Below are 15144 nucleotides of genomic sequence, written 5' to 3' on the forward strand. Positions count from 1 at the left end.
TTTTAAGAAAAGTTTGTAAAAAATTTTAAAAGAGGGAATCTGCAATGGATTGGAAGACGGGAAAAGAAGAAGAATCGATTTTAAGGCAAGGTATTTATGCTGTAATAGAGCCGCTTTAAGTAAATACATATTTTCACTGTATCTTATGGCTTGCCCTTGCTCCTAGGGAGGCAGCCATCTTTAAATCTTCTTTGGTTGGAAGGACTATTCGTACAGCCGAGGAACATGCAGGCAAGTGTGCGTTCGCAAGTCCTGATGTCACGTGCATGTGCTAGGTATCTCCAAAACATGCTCTAAAACCGTTTCGGCCCTTTACAGAGTGCATGGCTTTGTCAAATTCAGCCAAAGTGAACTTCAGGATGGCCACCTCCCTGGAGCATGATTAAGCTAGTGAATGTGCTGAACAGAGGTGTATATACTTGTGTTGCAATAATAAATACACCCAGGCTTTAATACATGTAATCTTGCTATTCAAATAATAAGACATTATGGCAGTTGTCCATTAATTAATACAGATCCTTTTCACTGGTTTGTTTACTGTCTGCTTCACCTTTACATTGTAGGAAAAAATAAACAAACATTCTCACAATGCCATTAACAATATTTCTTTCTTTAAAGTCCTATTTTGACCCTGAGAACTCCAACCCTATTCTTCACAATTTCCAATCTCTTAAAAAGGTGTTGAGTCATGTGTGTTTAAATCAAGACACACTCTATTGTTTAGTACAATCTGGTATAAATGTAGGGATACACAAAAGAATGTTAAAAATTGAAAAATCAAGTTGATTGGCCTTTTAAAAAAAAAACCAAAAAACTCTTCCACTGTGTTAAACACCACGCTAAAAACAAAATTCTGGTTAATGAAAACGTATTTGTACAATGGAAGTACAGTAGCTGCGACTATAGCGAGAATCTATAATCTCTCCGAATCCATTATTTTGGCTTCAATTTTGCCATTCCATTTTCCAATTCATTGTTTTAGTAAATAAACCCCACGACTATTCTGATTGGGAAATGAATTTGATACTAAAACGTGTTCTGTCTATGGAAAATGGACTTATCGGACGGGCCAGCTGGATACGTAGAGCAGGCCCTGTGCATCTGCTGAATATACTCTGTAAGTGGTTCAATGGATCGATTTTTGCTTTGCAGGAATATCCGAGTGATCAGAAGGCGACTCGGGGATGTTTTTGAAAGGGGAACGTTGAATGCAGATAAGGCTCTCATTGTGTAAGTATAGGAACTTTTAATATTATTTATATTGCGAAAAAAAATTAAAAACCCGGATGTGTTGTGCTGGCTTAGTTATTGCCATTTATCCACAAATCCACTTATGTTTTCAACTTTGCAGGTATTTGTGCCTAAATATACAAATAAACAGTAGTGTCGCACAAACACTAAACTGACCCTATATTGTGCACACTCATGCTGTGCCTTGCACGGTACACAATACAAGTTTGCACTTTAAATTGTAGTTTCAAAAAGGGCAGTAAATTGGCTTTGTGACATACAGTAGTGTGTATTCTATAACTGACTGTCCTAAAATAATGCATTAAAACGGACAATATAATGTGTGAAGCAGAATCTATGTGGGTTTGTTTTTTTGTTTGTTTGTTTTTTACTCTCCCTTCTCCTCTCATGTCTATTTTTATTTTTCTATTTTAAAATAAAATCAAAATACTATAACACTTCTGGTGTTCAAAAAAATACTTTAAACAAGAGGACATAGTCTTAAATTAGAGGGGCAAAGGTTTAAAAATAATATTAGGAAGTATTACTTTATTACTGGGTAGTGGATGCATGGAATAGCCTTCCAGCGGAAGTGGTAGAGGTTAACACAGTGAGGGAGTTTAAGCATGCGTGGGATAGGCATAAGGCTATCCTAACTATAAGATAATGCCAGGGACTAATGAAAGTATTTAGAAAATTGGGCAGACTAGATGGGCCGAATGGTTCTTATCTGCCGTCACATTCTGTTTCTATGTTTCTAATCCTTATGCACTTTTAACTGGCAAAAAAAACCTTAGTTTATCCCCATCAATCACGTTCTCACAGTTGTGCCAAATTGAGTGCACAATATATATATATATATATTAATAAGGTTGTGCACAACTACCACTGCCTCCTTAAATCACCAAACCCGGTGTAAACAGGGGTGGAATCACAATGCAGTTATGTTGGCAAACATGTCTCACTTAGAATCTACTCCTTCATACATTGGTATTTAACAAAAGTAATGCTCAATGAGGCACAGATTGCCAGAAATAAAAATGACATGCAGACATTAAACGTAATCCCCGGGAGCGGAGCTTGCTACTGCACAAGAGTGGACACGTTTCCCTACAACTCTCGAATATCTGTAGCTATCTGACCTAAAATCACCCGTTTGGCTGCTCCTCCAGAGGGGAGACTCACCAATCCTGTCTTGTGGTAACTCTCTGCACAGACTGGTGCCCTAATCCCCAAGGCTTACTTGAAATGGTGGTGGGAACAGTTTGTCTTTTTTTTTTTATTATTATTCTTTATTTTTGTAGTGCGTGAGTTAATAACAAGCAGTTGAGAGGTACCCCAAAGGCATTCCTCCAACGTAATGTTGTCATATGAACATAGAGGTACATGTGAAAACAAGCACATTTTTGTATTTAAGGATTCTCGTTGTAGTTTTAGCAGGCTTGGGTTGCCACAGTAGTTTGTGTTATCTAGCAAGTTATTAGTTAAACGTTTACTTGGCAATAGTAGATGAATTGAAACTGGCTCCAGTCTAAACATACATTCTAAGTGAGTGCAGGTGTGTTTCAAGAAAAATATATGACAAGCTTAAGGCACAGTGGAAAAAAAAGGTTGCGCCACAAATAAAATGGATAAAAATAAAAGTAAAAACAACAATACAATTTGAAAATGAATAAAAATATAAATAGGTATAGTCCAGAATGGTTGGTCAGTTCCAATAGATGTCTTGAGGTAAAGTAGGTATAGTCACTAATTCCGCTGTGGGGGTAGGTTCTCTTGTTGTAGTATTTTCTACCGTCTTGTAGTATGGAAGACACAAGGTGAAAAGGACTAATCGTGCGGAGTGTATACACTTAGTGTGATAGTAAAAAAATGATATATGTTACACTCACATTTAGTTGAGCTATAGCCAGCTCAGGGTTTGTAGGCATACAGCGGTATAATCCCCGCTTATGGGATATATTGTTGCTTGTCCTCCAAGGGGTACGTCCAACTCTCAGGAGAAGAGGGAAAATAAAAACAGCAGATAGTGCTCTCCGATTAAATTAAAAGGTGGTGAGTAAAATAAGATAAAATATACTCACAGGTAAAGTGCAGATCACACTGCACTTTAGTAATAGCGTTAGTGGTATAATCCCCACTTCAGGATATGTAGAATAAAAATGCCAGGAAAAAATAAAATAATAGTAATAATTGTGTATATAAAATGATAGTGGTACACTAATTTGACCAAAAAATCATTTATTATAAAATAACACAATATAAATAACCATTTAACGCGTTTCACCGCTGGGGCTTTATCAAAAATGGAATAACATATTACCTGGCACATAAAGAATTTATATAGGTACTGGTACTTAAAAAAATGGCGCCAAGATGACATCATTGTTCGGCAGCCAGTTAAAATCATGCAATTTACATTTCACATAAAATAAATAAAAGCTTTAAATAAGAATATGCATCATATTCCTTAGTGAACCTTATCTTTGTGGGTTAAATTCTATTCAAAAACGAGGTCTTAAAACATAGATTTGAGTCACATTGAAAATTGCGCGTCACGTGACTCGCACAGCATCTTGGGAAATGTAGTGTGCGAGTCACGTGATCGGCGGTTGAGATAGTGCAGCCGTCCTATTGGTGGGCGGCATGCACTCCTCTGAAGGTGGAGCAAAGATCGTCACGTGACCCGCGGCCAATGGGGAAGTAGTGTGCGGGTCACGTGGTCGGCAAATCGGCGAAAGGGCGCTTGGGAAATGTAGTTTAAAGCACCCTTTCGTCTAAAAATCGGGTTGAATGAAACGGATTCTTTACTTCTATATATATAAATAGATTTAAGAATAGACATGATATTTATATTATTTGGAACACTCTGGTTGGACATAATTTGTATTCATGTAAAAGTTAAATTGATTGTGTTGGTATACATTGGGGGGGGGGAATTAATTAGAGGCATGTGTATGGGAAATATATAACAAATATTAATAATATAGTTATTAAAATACATAAAACAATTTTAAATCTGATAACACATTATATGAACCATTTTAAAAGGAGTATTTTAAATAAATATTTTTTTAAAATTAACTTAGGTATAATAAAACATATTGAGAACCATTATAAAATAAAATGGGGATAGGTAAAAACATAGGAATGCCACATAAAAAAGTGATTATAGTGGGGATCATATGTACATACTGCAACTGTAATGCATACATTGAATGTGTTTTGACATATATATATATATATGCTGCAAATAGCAGTGAAGAATGCTGTCAGGCTGGGGGTATCCTAGACCATAATGCCGTAGTTGACAACTATGAATAGGATAGCCCCAAACTGACAGCAAAGAAATAAAAATGATAATATAATTTAATAACATCATAAAAAATAAATAAATCAAAATCAACATTTAAACCTTGGGGGGTTAAGGTTTGTAAATTGAACACCCACTCCATTTCTGATCTCCCTAGAATATTTTTCATATTTCCACCTCTCCATGGCATTTTGCATTTCTTGATTCCTATACATTTGAGGAATTTAGGATCTCGGTTATGTTTGACAAAATGCTTTGATACAGAGTGGTTGGGATATCCGTTCTTTATATTTCTGCAATGAAGAACGGATATCCCAACCACTCTGTATCAAAGCATTTTGTCAAACATAACCGAGATCCTAAATTCCTCAAATGTATAGGAATCAAGAAATGCAAAATGCCATGGAGAGGTGGAAATATGAAAAATATTCTAGGGAGATCAGAAATGGAGTGGGTGTTCAATTTACAAACCTTAACCCCCCAAGGTTTAAATGTTGATTTTGATTTATTTAATTTTTTATGATGTTGTTATTAAATTATATTATCATTTTTATTTCTTTGCTGTCAGTTTGGGGCTATCCTATTCATAGTTGTCAACTACGGCATTATGGTCTAGGATACCCCCAGCCTGACAGCATTCTTCACTGCTATTTGCAGCATATATATATATATATATGTCAAAACACATTCAATGTATGCATTACAGTTGCAGTATGTACATATGATCCCCACTATAATCACTTTTTTATGTGGCATTCCTATGTTTTTACCTATCCCCATTTTATTTTATAATGGTTCTCAATATGTTTTATTATACCTAAGTTAATTTTAAAAAAATATTTATTTAAAATACTCCTTTTAAAATGGTTCATATAATGTGTTATCAGATTTAAAATTGTTTTATGTATTTTAATAACTATATTATTAATATTTGTTATATATTTCCCATACACATGCCTCTAATTAATTCCCCCCCCCCTCCCCCAATTTATACCAACACAATCAATTTAACTTTTACATGAATACAAATTACGTCTTACCAGAGTGTTCCAAATAATATAAATATCATGTCTATTCTTAAATCTATTTATATATATATAGAAGTAAAGAATCCTTTTCATTCAACCCGATTTTTAGACGAAAGGGCGCTTTAAACTACATTTCCCAAGCGCCCTTTCGCCGATTTGCCGACCACGTGACCCGCACACTACTTCCCCATTGGGCGCGGGTCACGTGACGATCTTTGCCCCACCTTCAGAGGAGTGCATGCCGCCCACCAATAGGACGGCTGCACTATCTCAACCGCCGATCACGTGACTCGCACACTACATTTCCCAAGATGCTGTGCGAGTCACGTGACGCGCAATTTTCAATGTGACTCAAATCTATGTTTTAAGACCTCGTTTTTGAATAGAATTTAACCCACAAAGATAAGGTTCACTAAGGAATATGATGCATATTCTTATTTAAAGCTTTTATTTATTTTATGTGAAATGTAAATTGCAGGATTTTAACTGGCTTATGAACAATGATGTCATCTTGGCGCCATTTTTTAAAGTACCAGTACCTATATAAATTCTTTATGTGCCAGGTAATATGTTATTCCATTTTTGATAAAGCCCCAGCGGTGAAACGCGTTAAATGGTTATTTATATTGTGTTATTTTATAATAAATGATTTTTTGGTCAAATTAGTGTACCACTATCATTTTATATACACAATTATTACTATTATTTTATTTTTTCCTGGCATTTTTATTCTACATATCCTGAAGTGGGGATTATACCACTAACGCTATTACTAAAGTGCAATGTGATCTGCACTTTACCTGTGAGTATATTTTATCTTATTTTACTCACCACCTTTTAATTTAATCGGAGAGCACTATCTGCTGTTTTTATTTTCCCTCTTCTCCTGAGAGTTGGACGTACCCCTTGGAGGACAAGCAACAATATATCCCATAAGCGGGGATTATACCGCTGTATGCCTACAAACCCTGAGCTGGCTATAGCTCAACTAAATGTGAGTGTAACATATATCATTTTTTTACTATCACACTAAGTGTATACACTCCGCACGATTAGTCCTTTTCACCTTGTGTCTTCCATACTACAAGACGGTAGAAAATACTACAACAAGAGAACCTACCCCCACAGCGGAATTAGTGACTATACCTACTTTACCTCAAGACATCTATTGGAACTGACCAACCATTCTGGACTATACCTATTTATATTTTTATTCATTTTCAAATTGTATTGTTGTTTTTACTTTTATTTTTATCCATTTTATTTGTGGCGCAACCTTTTTTTTTTTACTGTATATTTCTTATATAGAGGGTTAGAGGGTTACCCTCTAAAGGTCGCTGCCTGTTTAATATATTATTAGCGCTAACCTCACCCCCCCTTTTTTTAAGGCACAGTGGAGTAGAAATAGTGCTATGTAACATTAGCTCTTGGTATTACTGCCATTGATGCCCCAGTGTGTGGGGGGGCCCTAAGGCCATGTCAGGGTCTGCGCTTGTGGCTAACCGATGCCCATCTGTGGCTGTACATGGTCCGGGTCTGTGGCGTGTCCAACCTTTCTTATGCCTTTGTTCTGACAGGCCCAAAGTCCTGTGCCTCGCTTTAACATGGCTGCCGTCGGGCATGGTGGTTCTTGTCCCGGGCCTTGTCTCCTAGGACCGGTTCGTGCCTGTAGTTGGCGTTGTAGCGTGCGCCCCCTCTGCCAGAGTGGTTTGGGAGCGTGTGGTCGGTCTGTGCCGGGTCGGCGTGTGGTGGAGCATCGGCAGGGTTTGTGAGCGGGTCTGCGTTGGCGCCGTGCCCGGGTGAGCGGGAAAGTTGGGCGGCTATGCGGGCGCTGGTTCGCTTGTTGAGTGTGAGGTGGCGGAGGATGCTTTGCATAGGTGGGAGGCTGTATCGGGGTATGTGGGTACAGCTTACCCTCAAGCTCTCTACAGAATGTCTTAAAATGATAGCGGAGTCGTATGAGGATGTCATCCCTCGGATTGTCGGCTTTTGCCGCGTCCGCCATTTTGGGTAGGTCTCCTCTGTCCCGCATTGGCACGTCTCCACTTCTCTGCTTGTCCGGGGTAGCCACCCCTGGGTGGGGGGTAGCAGGGCTGACTTGTGTTGTGTGCGGCTCTAGTACGCCGCCTCCCCCGCCCGCTGCGCACCAGGCCTCGATGTTGGTCGCGGTTTCAACTGGCCCCAATTGGGTGCCCCTTGTTGTGGGTGCCAGGAGGGTGTCTGTGTTCGCCGTTTGTGTCGCCAGCATGGGCCATATTTTTTTAGCTTTGCTGAGTTTGTGCAGGAGCTCGTGGAGAACACGTCTCTCTGCCATGACGGTCAGGCCCCGCCCCCGGAACAGTTTGTCTTAAAGGGCAACGGTCACCGCAAAGCTATTTTTAATATTATTATTACTGGTATGTATATAGCGCCAGCATATTCTGTAGCGCTTTAACAATATAACAATTCTTTCATCAACTTATTAAAAAGGAAATATATCGTTTTTAAATGAAGTATATGGAATAAACAAAAAGAGAAAAACACATCCCTTTAGCATATGACCGTATCTTTCAGCAATGTACATACACCATTGGTCGGACAGTGACAGTTAGTATCTATAGTCTTCCCAGCTTCACTCCCTGCACAGAACCAGGTAAGACAATAGAGACTGTCGGTTTTCAAACCTTGTCCGACCCAGGGTATACATGTGTGGCTGAAAGTTTCTGCCATATAATAAAGGTAGGGATGGGTTTTTCTCAATGTGTTTGTATATATACTTCATTTAAAAATATCCTTTACAAATTTGATGAAAGATTTATTATATTTAAAAATAAATAAATAAACAATATATATATATATATATTTTTGAGGTGACCGTTGTCCTTCAAAATTGAAACAGTTCCCACCACCATTTAAAGTAAGCCTTGGCGGTTTATGTTTAATGTCTGCATGTCCTTTTTATTTCTGGCAATCCGTGCCTGACTGAGCAATACATTTGTTCAATACTATTGTTAGAAGGAGTCGATTGGAAGTGAGACATGTTTGCCAACTTAACTACATTGTGCTTCCATGCTTGTGTTCACCCTTTGGGTATTTAAAGCGACATTCCAAACACCATAACCACTACATACCACTGTAGTGGTTATGGCTGGAGTACCCTGTCACTGTCCCGTCGTAGTCTGACAAGCCATTTTTGCATGCCCTGTTTGGTGTCTGGGCTTCATCCTGTCATCTCAGGCAGGAAAAGTCTGATGCCGATTTAGGCATACTTTCATTGGCCAAGACCACCAGTTGAGTCAGTGCACGAGTTGAATCTGTTCTGATATTGAACAACCCTGATATCTAGCCTCTTCCGCTCTTAGAATACGAGATGCGGTGAGGTTCTGGGGTGAAGGTCAAACTGTGCTTAAAATTTGATATTACAATAGGATGAGGCCATGGCAATTATGGCACCAAAACCACTATGGAGGACTGCACTATATTCAATATATTTTCATGGTACCAAGCGTAAAAAAAGGACAGATCGCTCAAAACGTGATCAGCTGGAGAACCATATTGTACTTTATGTATACTATATGGAATTGTTCCATATTGAGGGCATTCTACTGATCCTAGTTATTACACCATATAGAATGGCAAATTTGCTGCCAGTTTCGAATTTCTGAATTTAATGTTGTTCCAATGGATTAGGTACTAATCCGTGCACGGTTTGTTTTAGGGATGGATATGAGGTAGCCGTGGCCTATTTTAGAACTGGATACATGCCTCAAGATTATGAAGACAAGGTGTGTATTTAATTCCAAATGAAAAAACACTGCTCTAAGACTGTCTTTGTATTTTGTTACACTTTTTTTTTTTTTTTTTTTTTTGGAGAAACTGATATAAACCGAATAAACAAAAATACAATGCAACATATTGTATTGTTATCTTGAGGATAGTATAATTTGAGAAAAAAAAATAAACAAACCTACTGTTACCGTCTACACTTTGATTGTGTTGGGTTTACCCACTAATCTGCAAATTGTAATTCAAAGAGATTACAAAAAACAAAAAGGGCAGATTTTGAAAAATTTGCCTACTTTACTATTGTGACATCAAGTCAATTTTGAAATTAGATTTCTAGTTCATCGCGATTCTGTGTTTACTGAATAAGCCCTTATGTGTCCCTTTATACAGCTGAGATGAATTAATTTCTGCCGTAGTGCCATGTGCACCTAATGGTAATAACAATGTGGACTTGTGCATGTTGAATGATTCTTGGTTTGTGGGTTGTAGATTGGCAGGAGAAATGTGACGCGGGTCATGTAATGGAACGTGGTTGAGTTGGTTCTTCATGGTGTTTATGTTCTAATTATGGTTTGTGTGACAGTTCTAGTCTTCTGCATGCGGAGATGTGGTAGGGATGGCTTTCTCCAGACTGACTGAGATCTTTGATGACCATGAGATAACGCACAGTGTGCTGATAATTTATCACACCATGCAGGATTGGGAAGCGCGTCTCTTGATGGAAAGATCTAAAGCAGTGAAATGCCCAGATGTGGCCACTCAGCTAGTCGGCACCAAGAAGGTCCAACAGGAACTGAGTCGACCTCTTACCTTGGAGAAATTCCTACCAGATCGACGGGAAGCTACTGCTCGGATCAGAGAGACGTTCGCAGGCCTGTACACCTTGGATATTGTACGTGTGATTGTGATCTTTTCAAAACTTGGCACCGTTACTTCTATTATTTTAAACAAAGTGACACACAGAGAGGGTTGATCAACATAGTACATTGTTCATCTCTCTGCCAACTAAGTGCCATGCTTTAATATGTTAATCTTTTTTTTTGCAAGAGATACCAAATGTATGCAGGTTTGTGTAGTGTTTAATAGATGATTAGCAAAGCATAAACTTTATAAATTGTTTATTCAGATGCACAGAAATGCTCAGTGAACCAGTCTGCCTTGTTTCTTCATTAAAATGCATGGGGATGCTTCCCAAAGCAGGTCACACCTCGTGTGTGAAGTCGACACGTAAGCTTCATTAGCCAGCATGCTGGCCACAGTACAGACTAACGTCATGTCACTTCGTTCTTATTCTCCCTTGCCAGTGCTAGTAGCGTTGGCTAGGGAGCTTCAATAGCAACCACAGTGCATGCACTGTGGTTGCTATGTGGAAAGAGCAAAAAGACCGCCTGTTGGAGTTCTATTCTGTTCTCCCGTCTCAGTTAAATCTTCGGCATAGCGTCTAGAATTGACTGACAGATGGAAAATGGGAGAAAGACCTATTTGTTTTTCTACTCTCACAAACTATATATTTGCTAGAAAATCTGCTAGCACAACACAGAGATACAATTTTATGATCTTTCAAAAGAACGAAAGTTATAGGAGGCATGACATATACCCTTTAACGTCACAAATGACCTGCATAAGGACGTTTTGTTGGAATACCGAATGGTGATTCTAGCAATTGTTAGTCTTGTTAAAAACATTGTATTATGTAAGTTTGATATTAACTGTTTGAACTGCAAAGGTTCAAGAAGGATTGTTATTTAGATGGTGGCTTGCAGACAGTGGGGGGTGCCTTTTGAGGTTATCATAATTTTATCATTCTGCTTTAGGGTGAAGAGGGTGATAAGACTGTGGAAATAGCCATTGATAACCCAGATCAGTTTGTGCTGAAGCCTCAGAGAGAAGGTGGAGGTGAGTCAGAACAAAACACGATTTCCATAGATTTAGCGTGACTTGACAGTGTTGAATAACCATTTGCCGTAAATGAGGTTTATACTTTTGTATTCAGCATATCAAAAATAATAAGCATCACTTTTTGTATTCCTCTTCAAGGGAACAATATATACGGGGAGGAGATAAAAGAAGTGTTGGAGAAGGTTAAAGACAGCATCGAACGCACCTCCTTTATACTGATGGATAAGATCAGGCCTCGACCTCTTAAGAATTGTCTCCTGAAAGCCGGAGGACAAATTCAAATCTCAGAATGCATCAGTGAGCTTGGCATGTTTGGTGTATATGTTAGGTATGTGTCTCCCATTGTTAAAAAGGTACTTGTAGCATTTATCAATAAATGTGTTCTAGATTCTTTTGGGTCGCTGTCAGTGGCCTGTGTATGAGTAAGTTGCTAGTCTGAATATCACTAGGAAGTATATTTTTAAAGGGACACTGTAAGCACCAAAACCACGTTAGCCTACTTCAGTGGTTTTGGTGTGAATATAATGCCCCTGCAGTCTCACTTCTCAATTCTCTACCATTTAGGAGTTAAATCACTGTTTCTAGCCACACCTTTTCTGCATATGACTCACAGTCTCCCTGCACATTTTCTGTTTAAACTTCCTTTCTTACACATTCTACTTACTTTAGAATTTTGTATCTCCTGCTCTGTTATTAGTCTTCTAGACCCTGCATGAGCCTCTTCAGTGTGATTAAAGTTCAATCAACAGAGCAGGAGATGAAAACATCTAAAGTAAACACACTGTGCTGTCACATCTGATTGAAACGGATACCAAACAGAAACAAAAATGATCTAACTCCTAAATGGGGAAAAAAAAAATTGAACAGTGAGACTGCAGGAGCAGTATCTATACACCAAAACTGCTTCATTGGGCTAACATTGTTTTTGGTGCTTGGAGTATCCTTTTAACCTGCTGGTCTCCATATGCTGTAAAATAATGGTTCTCAATCCTCAAGACGCACCAACAGTCCAGAATTTAAAGGAACATTCTGAGCACCATAACCACTTCAGCCTGCCAGGTGCCCATGTTGCATACATTCTTCTCAAGCAGGAGATGCCAACACATGCATTCATTCATTGATTGGCTGACAGCGGTTCCCAAACATTTTGGGTTCAAGGCGCCCTTTATATTTTAATATCTTTTCAAGGCACCCCAAGTCAAAATGTGGCGCTGTGGCATTTACTGGCGCTATAGAGTAATGTACATTGTTTGTGTTTAAAGGGGTGCTTGTATATAGTTTTAGTGTGTAATACAGGGGTGTGTTTGTATGTAATGTTTGAGTTTGATTGCAGGGGTGTGTCTGAATGTAATGTTCACTTTTTAATGCAGATGTACATTTGTGTTAAGTATTTGTTGAGTGATGGGGTGTGTTTGTATATTTTTTGGGGGAGTTTGTATGTAATATTTGTGTTAGATTGCAGGAGTGTGTTTGTATGTTGTGCTGGTGTATGGCTGCATGGATGTATGCACACATACTTTTCACAGATATACATGCACATTAACACACAGATACATAGATATGCACCGACACATATACACACACACATAGACACACTCTGACACATACACACACCTTTACACACGCATACACTGACATACAGACACACACCCTGACACATACAAACATTAATACATGCACACACCCTGATGCACAGATGTGTGCACACACACACTGACTGAAGCACACTGACATATATGTACACGCACACACATACATATATACACACACACAAGTGATATTTTTTTATATCTCCAGCCACCCTCCTGTTAGCTTACCTTGTATGTCCAGTTGGCTTGGAGTCCTGCTGGCTGCTGCAACTCTGGAATGCTCCTCTCCCTCTCTCTGCATGACGCTGGGAGGAAGTGACAGGCTGTCACTTCCTCCCAGCCGGCCGACATTACAGGGGCCCGGTCGCGGTCTTAAAGGACCGTGGCACACGAACGGCCCATGCTCAGCAGTTATGTTTCCCAGTGCTATAATTATAGCACCGGGGAAACATTCTGCGGCACCCCTGTGGCACACAGTTTGGGAACCACTGGGCTGAGAGCATCAGCTGAGCTGTCTCAGCCATGGACGAATTTAATGAGTAGCTACATTGAACTGAATTACATTTGGCTTCTCCAGCTCTGAGAAAACCAGATGAAGGGCAGACCTCTGATGAGACGGAGCTAAGTGTCAAACCATGCTTAACCCCTTAAGGACCAAACTTCTGGAATAAAAGGGAATCATGACATGTCACACATGTCATGTGTCCTTAAGGGGTTAAACCTTTTATTATGACAGATTACTCTGGGACTGCGTCAGGGCACTCCTGGCACCACAATCTATACAGGTGGCTGTTCTGCATATGGTGCTTGCAATGTTCCTTTAAGCATTTTTCAGTTCCCTTTCCATGGGAATACAGACTGTCAGTTACTGTGCCTTTTAGACTTGTTTCAGAATGAGTTGTCAACTGATTTATGTGTGAGCTTTTTTTCTTGTTTCAGCCTGTGTTGGATGAGCACACCTTCAAAACCTGTTCTAATCTTTATTCAATTAAACACAAAAAAAACCAACTGGTGATTATTAATCTCAAATATTAAACGTTGAAAGTATTAATAGTCCTTTTATGGGTAATGCCAAACTACCAAGTAACAGCAAGTTAGAGACCTACATGGATGAGTATGGCTTTTATTGCAGGTTTCAGTCAATGATTGTTCTTTTTAGTGTGGCATCTCTCTCTCTTGCTCGTGTCTTCCCATGGCCATTTATCCTCTTACCCAGAGGATACATCTTTCACCCAGGTGTTAAAGGGACACTATGAGCACCCAGACCATTTCATCTCATTGAAGTGGTCTTGGTGCAGTGTCCCAGTCCCACTTAGTCCTTCAATGTATATCTTTGCAGTTTTTGGTGGCTAACCAACTTTTGGTTACCCAAACGGATGCTGGATGTCCTCACACTCTGCACAAGGACATCCAATGTCAGTAAAATTAAAACAATGCTTACCTATGTGGAGAGCTTAATGTGCTTGCTGTGCATGCGCATTAGTCCCCTCTCCGCCGTCGGATGACAACAGAGGAGGCGGAACGCTGACCCAGCACCGAGGGACATTGGCGCTGGAATCTGGTAAGTGACTAAAGTTTTTTTTAATCCTTCATGAGTGATGGGGTGGGGGATGAGAGGGCTCTATAGTGCAAGGAATGCAACTTTGTATTCCGTACACTATAGATTCCCTTTAACAATAGGACACCCCTCTCATTCCCCAATGTCTGCCGCACAATTTAGTATTCTGTTTACAAATATAGCTAATCTGTAGAGGGCTCAAAGTTTCCTCTCGCCCACCAGCTATTGGCGAGTAGAAAATCACCCCAGCTGAGTGTACCGTAGATCCTTGCGATGGTGCTGTGGCTAATTTTTGTTCCTTTTTAGGCAAGGAAAACAGGTGGTCATGAATGAAGGCGTCGGTCACCTCCTTAGGACAAAAGCCACGGAGCATGAAGATGGTGGAGTTGCAGCAGGTGTGGCGGTCCTGGACAATCCTTTCCTTGTATAATGTAGGATAATAGTGGACCTGTAATCTCTTAATGTGCCTAAAAATACCTGTGCTGGATCCTAGAGGTTATATTTGTAAACTAAAATAGCCCTAGTGGGGATACATCAGGTGTTATTCTCAGTATCTTGTGAATTGTTTTCAGCTTAATAAGAAACCACTGCTCATAGGCAAATAGACTATTTTACCTTGATAGACAAACAGAGCAGTGTGGCACAGTAGTAAATTGTGGTGGCCCATCAACAATGGTCTTCTAGAGATCTCAGACAGAGTTCGTACTTCGAGAGCATTGTATCAAATTGGAGCAAACCCCTCCCCCTGGTCTCTCTGATGCC

The 15144-nt window shown here is 39.5% G+C and overlaps 1 protein-coding gene across 1 annotated transcript in view; it reads left to right on the plus strand.

Annotated features, from left to right (window-relative positions):
- The window catches only part of GSS (glutathione synthetase), a 125728-nt gene extending 110802 nt beyond the window's left edge, over positions 1–14926 (plus strand). Inside the window, exons 8-13 of the mRNA XM_063455774.1 lie at positions 1153–1230; positions 9269–9335; positions 10034–10228; positions 11151–11232; positions 11374–11563; positions 14689–14926. Coding sequence (XP_063311844.1) covers positions 1153–1230; positions 9269–9335; positions 10034–10228; positions 11151–11232; positions 11374–11563; positions 14689–14812 — 736 coding nt within the window. The 3' untranslated portion in view covers positions 14813–14926. The remainder of the gene's footprint in view (positions 1–1152; positions 1231–9268; positions 9336–10033; positions 10229–11150; positions 11233–11373; positions 11564–14688) is intronic.
- The last annotated feature ends 218 nt before the right edge of the window (positions 14927–15144 follow it).

Source organism: Pelobates fuscus, chromosome 5, assembly GCF_036172605.1.
Source record: "Pelobates fuscus isolate aPelFus1 chromosome 5, aPelFus1.pri, whole genome shotgun sequence".
Taxonomy (NCBI): Eukaryota; Metazoa; Chordata; class Amphibia; order Anura; family Pelobatidae; genus Pelobates; species Pelobates fuscus.